Here is an 18,611-nt window from a genome sequence, read left to right as displayed (position 1 = left end):
CACAACAGTAGCTGCAGTTTCCAAAGTAAACATCATAATGGAACAGACCTGAGAGGAAGGAGACGGCAGTTGACGGGGGTGCAACATGAGCCAGAGCAGAAGTCAGATTTGGTTTCTCACCCCCCCTCACCCCCCCTAACCCCGGGACTCACTCGCAAACAATATTTCAGCCCATGAACCTCCAATACCTGCCCGAGGATTTCCAACACTATACTGCTAATGATGGAAAATGAACGCTTCACCGAACGCCGACAGAAACCAGCGCTGACGTCTCGGCGGCTATTAATGGTTTGGAGGTTCTTGAAGAAACAGCATCACTCAGGATGAATTTCTGGTGATTCGGGGGTAACGAAGGAGAACCTGTCAGTCGCTGTTATGATTTCCGCGGCGGAGAATAAATCGAGGAGGAGGTAATTGTTAAGAAAACGACTGGAAGGCTTGCTGCTAAAATAAGAAATCAGAGAACAAGTGAGAATTCAGGGTCACTGGGGTGATGAATGGACCTTTACACACACACACCCAAAAAACAAACTGACTCCTCCCCAGACCAGCCTGGATAGAAAACCTCTTGTGAGACCGGAGCGCAGACAGAACGCCATCCACACTCGCCTCCCTCCTCTTCGTTCAAAAATGAGAGGCCTCGTCTCCACCTTCGTCTGGCTGTCCATCCTGCCGTTCGCCAGCGCCATCCACGGACTCTACAACTTCGGCCAACACGACCTGCTCTACAAGAAGAACAACTGCAAGCCCATCCCCGAGAACCTGCTCCTGTGCCACGATATCGAGTACACGGAGATGCGTCTCCCCAACCTGCTGGGCCACGAGACCATGAACGAGGTCCTGCAACAAGCCTCGTCCTGGATCCCCCTGATCCAGAAGCAGTGTCACCCCGACACCAGGAAGTTCCTCTGCTCCCTCTTCGCCCCCGTGTGCCTGGACGACCTGGACGAGCCCATCCAGCCTTGCAGGTCGCTGTGCGAGAGCGTGAAGGACGGCTGCGAACCCGTGATGACGGCGTTCGGCTTCCCGTGGCCGAAGATGCTGGACTGCGAGCGATTCCCGCTGGACAACGACCTGTGCATCCCCCCGGCGGGCCTGGACAACTTTGTGCCGGTCACTAAAGAGGGTACGTTGATTTTAAACATGGGTGGGAAATATGTTTTGTTGAACTTTTGTTTGGTTATTTCGGAATTTGTTTTGCGCGTTAATATTTGACGGTTTTACACATTTTTTTGGATCTTTTTGACGATGTTTTCTCTTCGATTTCTTGGTCGACGAATTGATGTTTGGCTTGTGTCAGTGTCTCAAACTATGGTCGGTTCCCCCTCAGTGCCCAGAGTGTGCGACGCTTGCAAGGAAACGGATGAAAACGACAACGAAATCGTCGACAACTTGTGCAAAACCGACTTCGGTGAGTTCCCCTAATTCACAATACATTCATAGTTGGTTTGAACAGTTAATAAGAGAAATAATCGGTGTCAGTAAAATATTACTGCGTCAATATTAGTCAAGATGTACATATATATATACAATACTTCAAGAAGATGTTTTTGTTTGTTCAGGCTTTTCCTTGATTTTCTGGAACTCCTGTTGTGTTATCAGTTTTATCTTGATCTTTAAAGTATATACTTTATTCAATATTGTTTTGATTGTTTAAGCGCCTTGTGACCCTGGTCTAGAAAAGCACTATATAAATACTAATTACTTACTTACTTACGTCTGAAAAATACTCTAGCATTGACCAGTAACATTTATACCCACTTTTGACTTATATTTATTTTGTCTTCATAATTAGACACTTTTATTTTTTTTAGCATTTGAAATATCAACTCTTACATTAAGAGTCATTTTTTGGGGGCGAGTAGATATTACTGACATGAGCAACACAAGGCAGTGACGAAAGAAGAACAATAACAATTGCTGCAACTTCATAACACTGTGCTGAAACCTTCAAAGGATTTGGGGGTCCAGATGGTAATTTAGTGTTATGCCAAGTTCTGTGCCCCCCCCCCCCTCCCCCTGCGGCAACAGTGGAAAAACAAAGATCATGTGATCGTATTCTATAGCAACTACTTCTACTAATAAAAACATTTTGAAATGGTCTTAAATAATGATTTAACATTTGATGAAGACATTTGATGGGATGGTTAAAGATTTATTCATTTTCATGGACAATAGGAATGTATTAAACACAGTTAGGGCGACAGATCTTGGCATTAAACTGAAATAAAAGCTCTTTAAACCGAACAAACGAGACGATCTCGTACGTGTCTTGAGAGAAGAAATCCTATCAGAACTATCCTGAAACATCCCATTTCTAGCCCTAAATTTAAAAGTACTTTCCAAGTTCTCATGTCATGTCAATTGTTTGATGTTTTGCTTTTTGCCACAAGCTCTGAAAATCAAGGTGAAGGAGATCTCCTACATCAACGGCGACACCAAGATCATCCCGGAGACCAAGAGCAAAACCATCTACAAGCTGAACGGCGTGACCGACCGCGACCTGAAGAAGACGGTGCTGTGGCTGAGGGACGGCCTGCAGTGCGTCTGCGAGGAGATGAACGACATCAACGCCGCCTACCTGGTCATGGGCCAGAAGATGGACGGTCACCTGGTCATCACGTCCCTCAAGCGCTGGCAGAAGGGACAGCGCGAGTTCAAGAGGATTTCCCGCAGCATCCGCAAGCTTCAGTGCTAAAGTACGGCGTTCCGATGAGGTATAATGGAAACTTAAAGTACAACGTTCCGATGAGGTAGAATGGAAACTTAAAGTACAACGTTCCGGTGGGGTAATGGAAACTGAAAGTACAACGTTCCAATGAGGTAGAAACTTTAAGGTCTGCAGAAAACCGCCAAGATGTGACAGAAAAACAGAAATAACCTGCAATAAGTAAAACAGTTTAAGGAACTTCTTAAGTGTACTTCTTAAGTGTACTTCTTAAGTGTACTTCTTAAGTGAATCAACAGCTCACATTTGATTCATTCTCCTTGAACCCAATCAAGATAGTTTTGTTGGAAATTAACATGAAGTCAAGCCTAAAACTTAATCTAAAACATTTCTTACTTTTGACAAGAGTAACGAGTTGTTGTTGGCGAAACCAAGTGGACAACAGCTGTACTGCAGCCACATAATTCGAGAGACATATATTTTCTTTTAGAACCCCTAAAAGAAAATATATTTTTTTATACTTTGAAAGTTTGAAATTCGATAAAAAAACACCTGAAAGATAAAAACAAAACTAATCGCGCATGCGCAGGAGCCGCCCTACGGCAGCCGAGGAGTTCCTCTCTCGCTACTTGTCAACATTGAATTCCTTTCCGTAAAAGTTTTGTTTTATATAAATACATTAGTTTTGTTTTTTTTCTAACTATTTTGAGTGGGAGAGTATCACACAGTTAAAATGTTTGATAAAAGTTAAAAAATAAACTTAAAAAAAATGTAAATACTCACGGACAGATATTGCCTTAAAATGGAAGCTGTTTTATGAAGAATAAACATTGTAGTATACGCATAGTAACACCAAACATCATGATACACGAGTATTCTTCATATTTTATACTGTGTATTTTCAGAAAACTGACTTTTTACTTCTTATTTGCAGACTATATTCTCTTTCTGATTATTTGTTTATGTTGTATGTGGGTCAGTTGTGTATTTGTTTGAATTAATACTGTTTCTTTGATCCTTTTGTCATTATTATCTGATGTTTTTTTGACAAATATTTGTGTGGTAGTATGGATGTGCAATATAAACTATTGGGCAGTGTTACTTTGTAAATATGAAACGATCTCGTATTTTCTTGTCCAATTAAAAATCTAGTCAAGTTCTTATTTACTCTTCTTTCCTGCTCCAGCGACGAATAGTGGTGGCGTTTTTATTAGACGTCGGTAGGTGGCGCTCGCTGTGTAAACATGACGACCACGAAGGTGAGAAACAGCGACTCCTGTCGGTAGTTTGATGGTAATACAATAAAATGTAGAAATAGTTTAAATTTCCAGTAACGGAAAAAAGGAAAACATGAACTATTATGTTGTGGAAAAACAATTGAATTGAATTTTCATTTAGCAAAGAATGAAATAAATAACATAAGATAACTCAAAAGAAAAAGTGGGTTAAAGTGAAGGTGATGATCTGAAAATATATTTAATTGATTTCATTTTAATGTACTGTAAATAAAATGCGGTATTTACTGGAACACATACAGGGTTTTTTTGCACCCCCATAACAATGCATCGCTTCCTACCTTGACTCATCGGACTTGTTCATTGCCCACGTGACCTCAGTCATTTCTGATCTGTCATGTTACATGTGTGTACCTGGAACTTCCCAAACACACAAAGAACTCATTCTTGAGGTTTTTATCCTTACCGCAAATCACCTCTAACCACTTCTGCTTCTATAAATAACGAAATAAAATAAATAAAATAATGAAATACACACGACTGAAGTCCTCACAAGTCTGCCATTAAATATTTATTTAAAAAAAAAATAGATTAAAAGCGAAAGCACTTGGATGGAGGGCCTTTTGAAAATATTACTTTTTATTTTTAATTGAATCGCTAACAAGCATTCACTTGAATTGTGTACTTAATAAAAAACATATGTACTATGAAAAATGTGTTAGGCAAGTATTCTGTGTTCAGGATTAATAACGAGTTTGTGTTTACATTTGGCGTTTATTTGACAGGATCTTCTGAACTACTCATATAATTAATCCATGTGTTAATGAATCCATTTGTTAATGAATATGAATTTGCTCAAAAGTACAGGATTTCAAAATCTTGGATGAACGTTCCGATGAGTCTTCTGGGTTGTTGCAGTATTTCCTGTTAACATACATAAATACATAGTTCCTGCTCATTTTTAAACCATACATAGTTCCTGCTCATTTAAACTGAACCACTTTAAAGTTAATGATGAATTATTTTTTAACTAAAATGTAAATAAAAGCATGAATTAGAAGAAACCGTTTTGCATCAACTGTAGTGAAGCAGAAATACATCTTACTTACTTGGTAAACTGATCTTTTAAGTATATATTCTAACTGTAAGTAAATAATTTTTATTTATATAGTGCTTTTTCAGACCAGGGTCACAAAGCGCTTGAACAATCAAAACAATACTCAATAAAGTATATACTATAAAGTGTATTGTTTGTGACCCTGGTCTAGAAAAAAAAAGACTAATGTTTTGATAATTATGGAATTAAACGGAAAGGATTGTTCATATGTAATAAATATATGTGTAATAAATATAAATATAAATAAGTTTAATAAATACAATGTGTGTCGCGTTGCATTAAACGAGGCTCGTTTTTTTTTGGTGAGGCCCTTATAAACTAAATCATGTGGATTCAAGAACGCATTTTTTTTTGTTAAGTCGTAGCAAATATGATCAAAACATCAATTCGTTTTACTTAAAACAGTAGCTTTTGTTTAAAACCAAAGTGTTCCTCTCGTTGGCGCAGTTTAAAAAAAAAATGAAGTTGAAATTTCCGACTCTCTTGAACGCACCGCGGCTAGTTGCGTCGATTGCGATAATAAAACAAAAACAAAGTTGATTTTCAGTAAATACAAAAATGTTGAAATGCTGTAGAACAGAGTGTCTTGTGAGCCATTTGGTTGTTGTCGGCGTAAGAATCCTCTGGGCTGAGTTTAGAAAAGAAAAGAAAAAAAAAGTCCAGGGGAAGTTCCCGAGGAAATCCCCCACAGACGAGATATTATTGTCGACGCTCTGATGCGCCACAAGTCCTGACCCTGCCCTCGATGCTGGATCCTCGTCAGAGAGAAAGTCCACCTTCGAGCCATGGAGACAGTGAGTCTGGACGCGCACAGGAGCAGGAGCTACAGCACCTGGACCTCCTTGTACCAGGAGACCCGGCGCGAGATGGACCTGCTGAACAAGCAGAACCTGCTGAAGGACAACATCATCTGCGAGCTCAAGACCAGACTCTCCAGGCACGAGAGGATCCGGGTCGTGGTGGGAGAGGGCGAGTCCGTGGTGGTGGGACCAGGATCCAAGTCCCTGCTGGAGAGTCTGTGCAAGGAGGTCTGTAGACTGAAGCTGAGGAGCCACGACGCGGAGGAGAAGGCGTCGCAACAGACGGAGGTACATTCACCTGAAACTCACTTTAAATAAGTTTTTATAAAGTATTCTCTACATCAAGAGTAATTAAATATATACTGTGTACTATTCGCCTGACGTGTATCCACGTTTTATACAAATGAATAGAAAACGAGTATAAAATAAAATGTATTTCTTCAAATGATCACAATAGTCACGTTTTATTAAGAGTTAATACAACATTAAAGCAGGTTTTTATAAAGAATTCTATAGATCAAGAGTAATTAAATATATACTGTGTACTATTCACCTGACGTGTATCCACGTTTTATACAAATGAATAGAAAACGAGTATAAAATAAAATGTATTTCTTCAAATGATCACAATAGTCACGTTTTATTAAGAGTTAATACAACATTAAAGCAGGTTTTTATAAAGAATTCTATAGATCAAGAGTAATTAAATATATACTGTGTACTATTCACCTGACGTGTATCCACGTTTTCATACACATGAATAGAAAAAGAGTTTTAAATAACATTTATTTCTTCAAATGATCACAATAGTCACGTTTTATTAAGAGTTAATACAACATTAAAGCAGGTTTTTATAAAGAATTCTCTAGATCAAGAGTAATTAAATATATACTGTGTACTATTCACCTGACGTGTATCCACGTTTTCATACACATGAATAGAAAAAGAGTTTTAAATAACATTTATTTCTTCAAATGATCACAATATTCACGTTTTATTTAGAGTTATTACAACATTAAAGCAGGTTTTTATAAAGAATTCTATAGATCAAGAGTAATTAAATATATACTGTGTACTATTCACCTGACGTGTATCCACATTTTCATACAAATGATTAGAAAACGAGTATAAAATAACGTTTATTTCTTCAAATAATCTGAATATTCACGTTTTATTTAGAGTTAATACAACATTAAAGCAGTTTTTTATAAAGAATTCTCTAGATCAAGAGTAATTAAATATATACTGTGTACTATTCACCTGACGTGTATCCACGTTTTCATCCAAATGATTAGAAACGAGTATAAAATAACATTTATTTCTTCAAATGATCTCAATATTCACGTGTTATTTAGAGTCAATACAACATTAAAGCAGGCTTTTTTTTATAAAGAATTATTTAGATCAAGAGTGGGAAATTAAATATATACTGTGTACTATTAACCTGACGTGTATCCACGTTTTCATACAAATGATTAGAAAACGAGTATAAAATAACATTTATTTCTTCAAATGATCTCAATATTCATGTTTTATTTAGAGTTAATACAACATTAAAGCAGGCTTTTTTTTATAAAGAATTATTTAGATCAAGAGTAATTAAATATATACTGTGTACTATTCACCTGACGTGTATCCACGTTTCATACAAATGAATAGAAAACAAGTATAAAATTATTATATAATATAAAATAACATTTATTTCTTCAAATGATCACAATAGTCACGTTTTATTTAGAGTTAATACAACATTAAAACAAAGATGTTGCTGTTCTTACCCTGACACAGAAAACAAGGATATTCTCTAATGCATTTTACCTTCTTTTTTAAAAAAAGTTTTTGCAGTTTTTGTGACCTAAATATAAAATACCACTAAAAACAATTTATGGCAGTTAAAAAAAACAACTGTTCCTCTTATATTTTATTCATATCTTAAAGCATTGTCCAGGATTTTTTTAACATATTGACAAGAAGATGGACATGGCATCATAAATACATTTGCATTTTCTTGTTTTTTTAAAAGATTTTTTATAAACAATAACAAATGAAAAACAAAAAGAAAAATACAGAGATACAAAGAAAACCCCAACCCACCCCATTGTCCAGGATTTTTAAAATATATACTGTATATCCCAAAATATTTTGCTTGGTTTTAAATAATTGATTGACCCTTTAACATGCTGGCGTGTTAAGAGTACCTTGAGTACCTCCAACACATTGTTGTTTTTTTTTTGGGGCCTCCGGGTCAACTTGACCCAGGGATAACACAAGGGTTAAAAGGTTGCTAGCGTCCTTTTTCGGGCCGAAAAGATAGTTTTCTTTAGTGATTTTCAACCAGGTTAACTGATAGTTATTAAAATGAAAACTGGTTATGAACGATGGCTATTTTGAGAAACTGCTTTCCGGTTTATCGTCTTCAAGAAGTGTAAGCAAAAAACGAAACTATGTTAGAAATGTTGCCCCCTTTAGCTCCGCCTCTTATTACAGTAGCATGACTATATTGAGAGTTTACTCTGAACTACACTGTAATTACACAATAATAACTGATGAAAATGTCAGATATAAAACAGGGTGTTCTAAGCTTTCTTGTACCACGGACTGGTTTAATGTGAGCATTATATCCACGGACTGACCGTCATATAACAACATTTATCCAGTAGTTTACAGATACTTTTCTGGGTAAACTTGACTGAGACGAGCAGTCATAGACAAATGTTACTTCATGAAAAGTACCATCTTTTCTAAAAACAATACAATTTAAGACAGTTGTACATATAATTAGTGATGTGTTGATGAAGCTTCATGAAACAGTGTCATGTTGTTTAGAGGTCAGTAGGTGGCACCATCAGATTAAAAATGATGTTTCATTAGAACAGTTGTTCAAAACAAAGTAAAATAGTGCAGAGACCGCCATCTAGTGGACTTTGAAGATAATGACGCTGATTCATGAAGCTTCATGAAACAGTGTCATGTTGTTCAGAGGTCAGTAGGTGGCGCCATCAGTTTAAAAATGATGTTTCATTAGAACAGTTGTTAAAAACAAAAGAAAGTAGTGCAGAGACCGCCATCTAGTGGACTTTGAAGATAATGACGCTGATTCATGAAGCTTCATGAAACAGTGTCATGTTGTTCAGAGGTCAGTAGGTGGCGCCATCAGTTTAAAAATGATGTTTCATTAGAACAGTTGTTAAAAACAAAAGAAAGTAGTGCAGAGACCGCCATCTAGTGGACTCTGACAATAATGACACTGCTTCATGAAGCTTCATCAGACCCTCACCTGTAATAATTAATAGAACATAAATGATTTAAGTTGTTTTATTTGTTTCTGTCAAACAATCACTACTGCTTTCACAAAAACATTAGCAATGTATGCTAAATGCTAATCACAAGGGGCTCACAGTGGTTGGCACGATTGAAGGTTGCCGGTTCGATTCCATGTGGGAGTGAACTTGTGACCTTTCTGTGTGTAGTTTGTAATGTTCTCCCCGTGTTGCGTGGGTTTACCCCGGGTACTCCGGTTTCCTCCCACAGTCCAAAAACATACAGAGGTTGATTGAGAACTTGGGGAAAATTTTCCATTGGTATGAGAGTGAATGGTTGTCTGTCTTTGTGAAATACACAATTGACCTGCGACAGACCGGCTTCCTGTCCAGGGTGTCCCTCGCCTCTCGTCCGTAGAATCTGGGATAGGCTCCAGCCCCCCCCCCCCCCCCACTCCCACAACCCCCGGTAAAATAAATGAATGATGCCAATTGCAACAAAAAACATATTTTTCTTCAATGGTTTAATACAGTAGGTGCCAGAACTGCACCACAGAGAGTGACAAATCTTTCAAATTAGTCGTGGATCCGGATGGTAATTCAAAGAGCGTTTTGATCCTTTTTCGCCGATTAAAAAGCCAGACCATCACATGACCTGACTTGGCAGAGGGTCAATAAGACAGACAAGTGCTCAGTGTCTGCCTCTTTTGACAGGAGATCCAGAGGCTGAACTCTCAGCTGAGAGCCAGAGATCTGGAGCTGGAGCAGATCCAGGGACAACCCGAGCACGAGAAGGAGCAGCAGATCCAGCAGCTTCGCTCCGCCCTCCAGGAGAAGGAGCGTCGGGAGGCGACCAGAGCCGACCTGTGCTCGTCTCTGGCCGAGGAGGCCGACCAGCTCCGCTCGCAGCTGGCGGCCACCGTGAAGGTGTGCCAGGAGCTGCTGGTCCGGCTGGAGGAGGGGAAGACGGCAGGCGAAGGAAAACAGGTACGAGGTTCACCTCCCCTTCTGTGGGTATGAACCACCTCAGGTTTCAAGGAATCCGTTTCTGTTTGCAGTCGACGGAATCGCCTCAGAGGAGCGCCGTCGACTCCCAGCTCTCTCAGCTGCAGGACGAGAACCGACAGCTGAAGCAACGCGTCGCCTACGTGAGTTTCACCGTCATCGTCTCGTCCGAACCGGCAGAGGAATCATCTCGTCCAACCTTTTTTATTCTCGCGTAGGTCCAAAGTCTGAACACCCAGTGGCAGAAGTACGACTCCAGCAGGGAGGACTACATCTCGGGTCTGTGCCAGAGGCTGAAGGACTCGTCCAGCCGGGATGTGGTGCCCGGGCTGGTGTCGGTCGGCGCCGGACTGCTTCGCCACGAGATCTCTCGCCTCAACGGACTGCTGGAGGAGAAGCTGGAGGAATGTTCTCGACTGGAGAGAGAAGTGGACGACGTCAGGCGGCAGGACAGGGAGAGGATCCAGACGCTGGAGCAGCAGGTGCCAACACTTTACATTATTATTATCATTATTATTATTATATTCATTATTATCATTACTATTATCATTATTATTATTATTATCATTATTATTATCATCATCATCATCATCATCATCGTTATTATTATTATTATTATTATTATTATTATTATATTCATTATTATCATTACTATTATCATTATTATTATTATTATCATTATTATCATTATTATCATTATCATTATTATTATTATCATTATTATTATTGTTATTATTATTATTATTATTATTATTATTATTATTATTATTATTATTATATTCATTATTATCATTACTATTATCATTATTATTATTATTATCATTATTATCATTATTATTATCATTATTATTATTATCATTATTATTATTATTATTATTATTATTATTATTATTATCATAATTATTATTATTATTATCATTATCATTATCATTATTATTTTTATTTGTATTACTATCATTATTATCATTATCATTATCATTATTATTATTATCATTATTATTATTATTATCATTATCATTATTATTATTATCATTATTATTATTATAATCATTATCATTATTATTATCATTATTATTATTATTATTATTATCATTATTATTATCATTATCATTATTATTATTATCATTATCATTATCATTATTATTATCATTATCATTATCATTATTATTATCATTATTATTATTATCATTATTATTATCATTATCATTATCATTATCATTATCATTATCATTATTATTATTATCATTATTATTATTATTATCATTATAATAAGCCATTATCATTATCATTATCATTATCATTATCATTATTATTATTATCATTATCATTATTATTATTATTATCATTATCATTATCATTATTATTATTATCATTATTATTATTATTATCATTATCATTATAATAAGCCATTATCATTATCATTATCATTATCATTATTATTATTATCATTATTATTATCATTATCATTATCATTATCATTATTATTATTATCATTATTATTATCATTATCATTATCATTATCATTATTATTATTATCATTATTATTATCATTATCATTATCATTATCATTATCATTATCATTATTATTATTATCATTATCATTATCATTATTATTATCATTATCATTATCATTATTATTATTATTATTATCATTATTATTATCATTATTATTATCATTATCATTATCATTATTATTATCATTATTATTATCATTATCATTATCATTATTATTATTATCATTATTATTATCATTATCATTATCATTATCATTATCATTATCATTATCATTATTATTATTATCATTATTATTATCATTATCATTATCATTATCATTATTATTATTATTATCATTATTATTATTATCATTATTATTATCATTATCATTATCATTATCATTATCATTATCATTATTATTATCATTATCATTATCATTATTATTAGCCATTGATGGTTTAAATAAAGATGGACATATGGAAGTATATCCACAAGGATATCAAATGGTTCGGCAATTACACTTGTGATACTAACACACATCATTCACTAAAACATGATTCAAACACAAATAAATATTATTTGTACACTTTATTTTTGTACACTAACACCAATAACACACATTAGCAGCCTTAAATGAAACGACAATAAAACACAAACCTACACTCTGTAGTTACTCTGTAAAACACGATTGAAACACACAATTGAAAACAGTCAACATTGTATTAAACACACACCAAACACATATTCAAAAGCAGTTATACACAAAAACCCTCATGTTGTGGTTTATATTCATGACAAAAGAACACAATAACCTTCGATCATCTACATAAAAAAAACTAAAACACACGATAAAATGAGACGACCCATTAACCCCCTTTAACACACAACTTTAAACACAAAACATAGTATAGACCGACATACACAATCATACACTAACCTGGGCATAGGGTGACCCGGGGGCAACATGTGGCCGTATGAATGAACTCATGGGGTCCGAGTAAAACTGTAAAACGTATCATGTTGTAATGTTGTTGTCGCCCACACTTTATCATTTCATAATGTTTATCATTGATATCTCGTCATGTAATAATGTTAAACACCAACAGATAATAACTTGGTTTTACACTGTCGTGGCAAAATTATCCCTTTTTGTAGCATTTTAAGGTTCTTTGTCGTCACGTCAACCCTAAACTAAAACTCGCAGTGAATAATAAAAGATTAACATAGGAATCCTCCTCAGGTTCTGATCTACGCAGAAGACTTCGAGTCGGAGCGAGCCGACAGAGAACGAGCCCAGAGTCAGATCCACGAGCTGAAAGAAAAGATTCACCAGCTGAAGGTACGACTAACCGACGATGACATCACTTCCTGTCTTACTGACGCGGGGCTTTAATTGCAGCAGGGCGGCGGTCCGGACCACCGGGACCCTCTGTGTCGCGTGCACATCGGCCACAGGATATCGCGACGGCGGGAGGCGGCGGAGCGTGTGCCGGGCGGCGGCGGCGGCGGCGGCGGCGGCGGCGGCGGCGTGGCGCGACAGCAGACGCCCGGCGCCACCGTTGCCCCGGCGACGGGTCTGGCCTGGAGCGAGGCGGTGGGTTTGTCGGAGCTGCAGTGTCCTCGCTGCCTCGCCGCCTTCAACGACACGGACGCCGCCGAGTACCTCCGGCACTGCGAGGACTGCGCCCAACTATAACAGCGGACTAACAGCACTACATGGACTCAGAAAGAAACTTCAGTTGTTCTGCTTTTCTACTTCCCTTTTTTTTTTAAGCTCGAAACTGAGAAGCACTTTCTTAACATTTTCCATAAGCTTTTTTTTTCCAAAAACTTTATCGGAAGCGATCGAAAGAGAATGTTTTTAATATATTTATTTATTTACAGATCTATGGAGACAATCGTTGTTGAAATTGACCCTAAAAAAGAAAAAAGACATTTTTCTTTCAAAGATATCGCAAGTGAACGACTTCACCTGGTGCTCTGTGTATAACTATCGGTCTGTAATATATATTAAAAAACAAATCATATGTATTTATTTTAATAGTGCAAAATATATTTTTCATCTGCAAAATATTCTTTATTTTGTGGCTTTTTCAGTGTACGTCAATTCTTAAGAGGTAGTCCAACTAAAATCATTTATTTTTATAATAAAAAAACGTTACTTTTCACCGACTTTGATGATTTGATCTTTAGTTTCTTTTTTCCCAGGTTTGTCTCCTCGGTGTAGAGACTAATGGTGGATTTAAATGATGTTTCATTAGAACGGTTGTTCAAAACGAAGGAAAATATTGCAGAGACCGCCATCTAGTGGACTCTGAAGATAATGACACCGTTTCATGAAGCTCCGTGAAACAGTGTCACGTTGTTCAGAGGTCAGTAGGTGGCGCCATCAGTTTAAAAATGATGTTTCATTAGAACAGTTGTTCAAAACGAAGGAAAATATTGCAGAGACCGCCATCTAGTGGACTCTGAAGATAATGACACCGTTTCATGAAGCTCCGTGAAACAGTGTCACGTTGTTCAGAGGTCAGTAGGTGGCGCCATCAGTTTAAAAATGATGTTTCATTAGAACAGTTGTTCAAAACGAAGGAAAATATTGCAGAGACCGCCATCTAGTGGACTCTGAAGATAATGACACCGTTTCATGAAGATCCGTGAAACAGTGTCACGTTGTTCAGAGGTCAGTAGGTGGCGCCATCAGTTTAAAAATGATGTTTCATTAGAACGGTTGTTCAAAACGAAGGAAAATAGTGCAGAGACCGCCATCTAGTGGACTCTGAAGATAATGACACTGTTTCATGAAGCTCCGTGAAACAGTGTCACGTTGTTCAGAGGTCAGTAGGTGGCGCCGTCAGTTTAAAAATGATGTTTCATTAGAACGGTTGTTCAAAACGAAGGAAAATATTGCAGAGACCGCCATCTAGTGGACTCTGAAGATAATGACACTGTTTCATGAAGCTCCGTGAAACAGTGTCACGTTGTTCAGAGGTCAGTAGGTGGCGCCATCAGTTTAAAAATGATGTTTCATTAGAACAGTTGTTCAAAACGAAGGAAAATATTGCAGAGACCGCCATCTAGTGGACTCTGAAGATAATGACACCGTTTCATGAAGCTCCGTGAAACAGTGTCACGTTGTTCAGAGGTCAGTAGGTGGCGCCATCAGTTTAAAAATGATGTTTCATTAGAACGGTTGTTCAAAACGAAGGAAAATAGTGCAGAGACCGCCATCTAGTGGACTCTGAAGATAATGACACTGTTTCATGAAGCTCCGTGAAACAGTGTCACGTTGTTCAGAGGTCAGTAGGTGGCGCCGTCAGTTTAAAAATGATGTTTCATTAGAACGGTTGTTCAAAACGAAGGAAAATATTGCAGAGACCGCCATCTAGTGGACTCTGAAGATAATGACACTGTTTCATGAAGCTCCGTGAAACAGTGTCACGTTGTTCAGAGGTCAGTAGGTGGCGCCATCAGTTTAAAAATGATGTTTCATTAGAACAGTTGTTCAAAACGAAGGAAAATATTGCAGAGACCGCCATCTAGTGGACTCTGAAGATAATGACACCGTTTCATGAAGCTCCGTGAAACAGTGTCACGTTGTTTAGAGGTCAGTAGGTGGCGCCATCAGTTTAAAAATGATGTTTCATTAGAACGGTTGTTCAAAACGAAGGAAAATATTGCAGAGACCGCCATCTAGTGGACTCTGAAGATAATGACACCGTTTCATGAAGCTCCGTGAAACAGTGTCACGTTGTTCAGAGGTCAGTAGGTGGCGCCATCAGTTTAAAAATGATGTTTCATTAGAACAGTTGTTCAAAACAAAGGAAAATAGTGAAGAGAGGCCATCTGGTGGACTCTGAAAATAACGACACTGTTTCATGAAGCTTCATCGACACATCCCTAGTAAAGATGTTAAAAGTTTAAGACGAGCCACCGATAAAAAATGGCCGCCAGGATATAGAGACTTCCATTAAAGGTTCAACGGATTCAACACAGATTCAAACAGGAAGTACAGACTTCATGACAGTTTTCCTCAATATACACTCAGAACCTCTGCTGAAATACTTTATCTCTATGTGGGATTTAGTTTAAAAACGCCTGCAATATATTAAAATCCCCTTAAACAGTCGAAATATTCGACAGTTATTATATTTTTAACGACAAATAAATAATAAAATATAAATGTCATAAAAATACAATTAAAGGAAATAGATAATAAAACGAAAGTAAATGTGAACAAATTGTGTATTTTCGAAGGTAGATGGATAACAAAAAAAGGTACGCAATAATACATACAATAATTCAGCTGTAAAGAGTAAAAACAAACACCAATAATCAAGAAACATTTTCAACCCAAAAAGTTGCTTTAAGCCGAAATAAAACATTTTTTTGAATGGTTTGAATACAAAACCATTTTAAATCTTAATCCTATTTTTAATAACGTTTGGTTGAAAAAAAAACGTATTTATTAAATATATATATATATTATTTATTGAAGCAACGTTTAAAAAAAATGGAATTATGAGTCAATAAATCTTGGGGTAGAAAAAACTTCACATAAACGGGCGAACACTAGTCTGAGCCTCGAGCCTCAAACACAGACAACATGTTGATTCTATTCCACGAGTGTTTCAAGTTCCAGTGGAAACCCCCCCTAACCCCCCCTAACCCCCCCCCCCCCCCCTCATGAATTACCATGCTGTCCTGTGACAGAGTCCCAGCTGTTCGGGGTCTACAGCAACACTTTTAGGAGGGTTTTTGATCCGGAATGAAACTTGTGACTAAAAAAAAAAAAAAGTGGCCCTAAAATACCAGCCTGGGACAGACTGTACTTTTTGAGTGAGTCGACGATCACGAGGTGAACTTTGAGGAGGAAGCTGGACATCCCCTGATGCTGAGCAGGAAGTCGCTCAGAGTCGTCAGAGCGACAGGTTCAGGAGATTCGACTCTTGGGTCGAATCTGATGCTTTGAAGAAATAAGAATTTAATGATTTAAATTAACTGGTTTTCAAACGATCAGCTACTGGACGGAGAACAGAGAGAAGAAGTCGATGTAAAAACAACTCATGGAGTTACTTTCACGTTGTGTTGCTTCCATGTTGCATTTTGTTAACATTATATTCTTTTCTCATTGTGTTGTTCTCACATAATTGTGTTGCTCTCACATAGTTGTGTTGCTCTCACATAATTACGTTGCTTTTTCATGACGTTGCATCAATATTACTGGGCTGCTTCCATGTTGTGTTGCTTCCAAATTGTGTTGTTTTAACATTAGATTGATTTCAAATTGTGTTGCTCACACATTGTGTTGCTTCCTAATTGTGTTGCTTCCATGTTGTGTTGCTCACACATTGTGTTGCTTCAACGTTGTGTTGTTTTAACATTAGATTGATTTCAAATTGTGTTGCTCACACATTGTGTTGCTTCCACATTGCGTTGCTCACACATTGTGTTGCTTCCACATTGCGTTGCTCACACATTGTGTTGCTTCCACATTGCGTTGCTCACACATTGTGTTGCTTCCACATTGTGTTGCTTCCACGTTGTGTTGCTTCCACATTGTGTTGCTTCCACATTGTGTTGCTTCCACGTTGTGTTGCTTCCACATTGTGTTGCTTCCACATTGTGTTGCTTCCACGTTGTGTTGCTTCCACATTGTGTTGCTTCCACATTGTGTTGCTTCCACATTGCTTTGCTCACACATTGTGTTGCTTCCACATTGTGTTGCTCACTTATTTTGATTGCAATCAATTGCTTCCATGTTCCTTTTTGTTAACACTAAAATTCTTTCAAATTGTGTTTTGCTTCCACATGGCTTTGCCTTCACATTGAGTTACGTTTAAAATTTGATTGTTTTCACATTGTGTTGCAAGTCATTAATATAACTTTAGATTGTTTGCATGTTGTGTTCACATGTTGTTTCTTTAACATTGGGTTCCATTCATATTGTGTTGCGTTCAAATTGCGTTGCTTAAGGTTTATGTTAGAATTTTTAATCTGTCTTCACGTCGCCTTCATTATGGCATTTTTGTGTCGTTCAATCCGACGTCACTCAGAAAACTGACCAGAAACTGTTTCCTTCAACTGAGAAAAATCTCTAAACTTAGGAAAATGTTGTCGGAACATGATCTGGATCTTATAATCCATGCGTTTGTTTCTTCTCGTCTGGACTATTGTAACAGTTTGTTTTCATGTCTTAACTAGAAGGATCTGTTTCGCCTGCAGTTCATACAAAACTCTGCAGCGAGAATTCTGACCCGCTCTAGTAGAAGAACTCACATTTCTCTGATCCTTAAAACTCTTCACTGGCTTCCAGTTTCTTTCAGGATCAACTTTAAAATTCTGGTTCTTACTTTCAGATCTATTCATGGTCAGACCTTCCATCAGTGATCTGATCCAGACTTACGCCCCAGCTCCGGCTCTGAGGTCTGTGGATCAGAATCTACTGATGGTTCCTGAACTTCAGGACCAGAGGAGAGAAATCTTTTCAGGCTGTTGCTCCTAAGCTTTGGAACGATCTTCTCTCTCTTTGCTCTTGATGATCTACTGACTCCTTTAAGAAACATCTTAAGACGTTTCTATTTGTTCAGGCTTTTCCTTGAATTTCTCGAACTCCTGTGTTGTTCTCACTATTATCTTGATCTTTAAAGTATGTACTTTTTTGAGTATTGTTTTGATTGTTTAAGCGCTTTGTGACCCTGGTCTCGAAAAGCGCTATATAAATAAATATTACTTACTTACTTACTCAACCGTTTCCCCACCGGTAGTGTCGTCGTTGTGTAGCATCAGTCAAGTGTGAGTCGATCTCAAACTACACAGTGTGTTGTTCCGACGAGACGACGTTGAACATGTGGGACGAACCACTTCAACGAAAGAAGTCTTCAAAGGCCACGAGGGGATCCCCCTCTGAACATCCCTCGCCCACACCTTCTCGGGGTCTCGCATTCTTTCCTTAAACCCACTCACACACGAGTGAAACAGTCCCGGTTTGTTTTAAATAACTCACCGGAAACATTGTTTTAATGTCAACGTCTG

At 37.4% G+C, this 18,611-nt stretch overlaps 2 protein-coding genes across 4 annotated transcripts; both read left to right on the top strand.

Annotated features, from left to right (window-relative positions):
- Nucleotides 1-587: 587 nt before the first annotated feature.
- On the top strand, nt 588-3,827 carry sfrp2 (secreted frizzled-related protein 2). 2 transcript variants are annotated; one of them, XR_015713497.1, is made up of 4 exons: nt 588-1,126; nt 1,331-1,411; nt 2,394-2,753; nt 2,824-3,827. XR_015713497.1 is itself a non-coding variant. In XM_087810358.1 (3 exons), exons 1-3 carry the CDS (start codon nt 631-633, stop codon nt 2,696-2,698), a joined length of 882 nt encoding a protein of 293 aa, XP_087666484.1. In that variant the 5' UTR covers nt 588-630; the 3' UTR covers nt 2,699-3,827. The 2 variants fall into 2 exon arrangements, 1 of the variants encoding a protein (XP_087666484.1); XM_087810358.1 differs by having other exon boundaries at nt 2,394-3,827.
- A 1,619-nt stretch (nt 3,828-5,446) lies between these two features.
- Nucleotides 5,447-13,747, top strand: tnip2 (TNFAIP3 interacting protein 2). 2 transcript variants are annotated; one of them, XM_087785385.1, is made up of 6 exons: nt 5,447-6,108; nt 9,795-10,067; nt 10,139-10,228; nt 10,304-10,567; nt 12,820-12,918; nt 12,982-13,747. In XM_087785385.1, exons 1-6 carry the CDS (start codon nt 5,806-5,808, stop codon nt 13,273-13,275), a joined length of 1,323 nt encoding a protein of 440 aa, XP_087641511.1. In that variant the 5' UTR covers nt 5,447-5,805; the 3' UTR covers nt 13,276-13,747. The 2 variants fall into 2 exon arrangements, with proteins under 2 accessions (XP_087641511.1, XP_087641502.1); XM_087785376.1 differs by having other exon boundaries at nt 5,450-6,108; nt 12,979-13,747.
- The last annotated feature ends 4,864 nt before the right edge of the window (nt 13,748-18,611 follow it).

Source organism: Callionymus lyra, chromosome 1 (assembly GCF_982586985.1).
Source record: "Callionymus lyra chromosome 1, fCalLyr1.hap1.1, whole genome shotgun sequence".
NCBI classification, from domain to species: Eukaryota; Metazoa; Chordata; class Actinopteri; order Syngnathiformes; family Callionymidae; genus Callionymus; species Callionymus lyra.
The sequence above is the reverse complement of the archived record's forward strand: the minus strand, read 5'-3'. Positions and strand labels throughout refer to the sequence as shown.

Excerpts from the sequence above, each read along its gene's own strand:
- sfrp2 (XM_087810358.1), top strand. The coding sequence starts at position 631 with ATGAGAGGCCTCGTCTCCACCTTCGTCTGGCTGTCCATCCTGCCGTTC. Across the intron at positions 1,127-1,330 it reads TGTGCCGGTCACTAAAGAGG|TGCCCAGAGTGTGCGACGCT; the intron begins GTACGTTGATTT and ends GTTCCCCCTCAG. Across the intron at positions 1,412-2,393 it reads CTTGTGCAAAACCGACTTCG|CTCTGAAAATCAAGGTGAAG; the intron begins GTGAGTTCCCCT and ends TTTTGCCACAAG.
- tnip2 (XM_087785376.1), top strand. The coding sequence starts at position 5,806 with ATGGAGACAGTGAGTCTGGACGCGCACAGGAGCAGGAGCTACAGCACC. Across the intron at positions 6,109-9,794 it reads AGGCGTCGCAACAGACGGAG|GAGATCCAGAGGCTGAACTC; the intron begins GTACATTCACCT and ends CTCTTTTGACAG. Across the intron at positions 12,919-12,978 it reads AAAAGATTCACCAGCTGAAG|CAGGGCGGCGGTCCGGACCA; the intron begins GTACGACTAACC and ends CTTTAATTGCAG.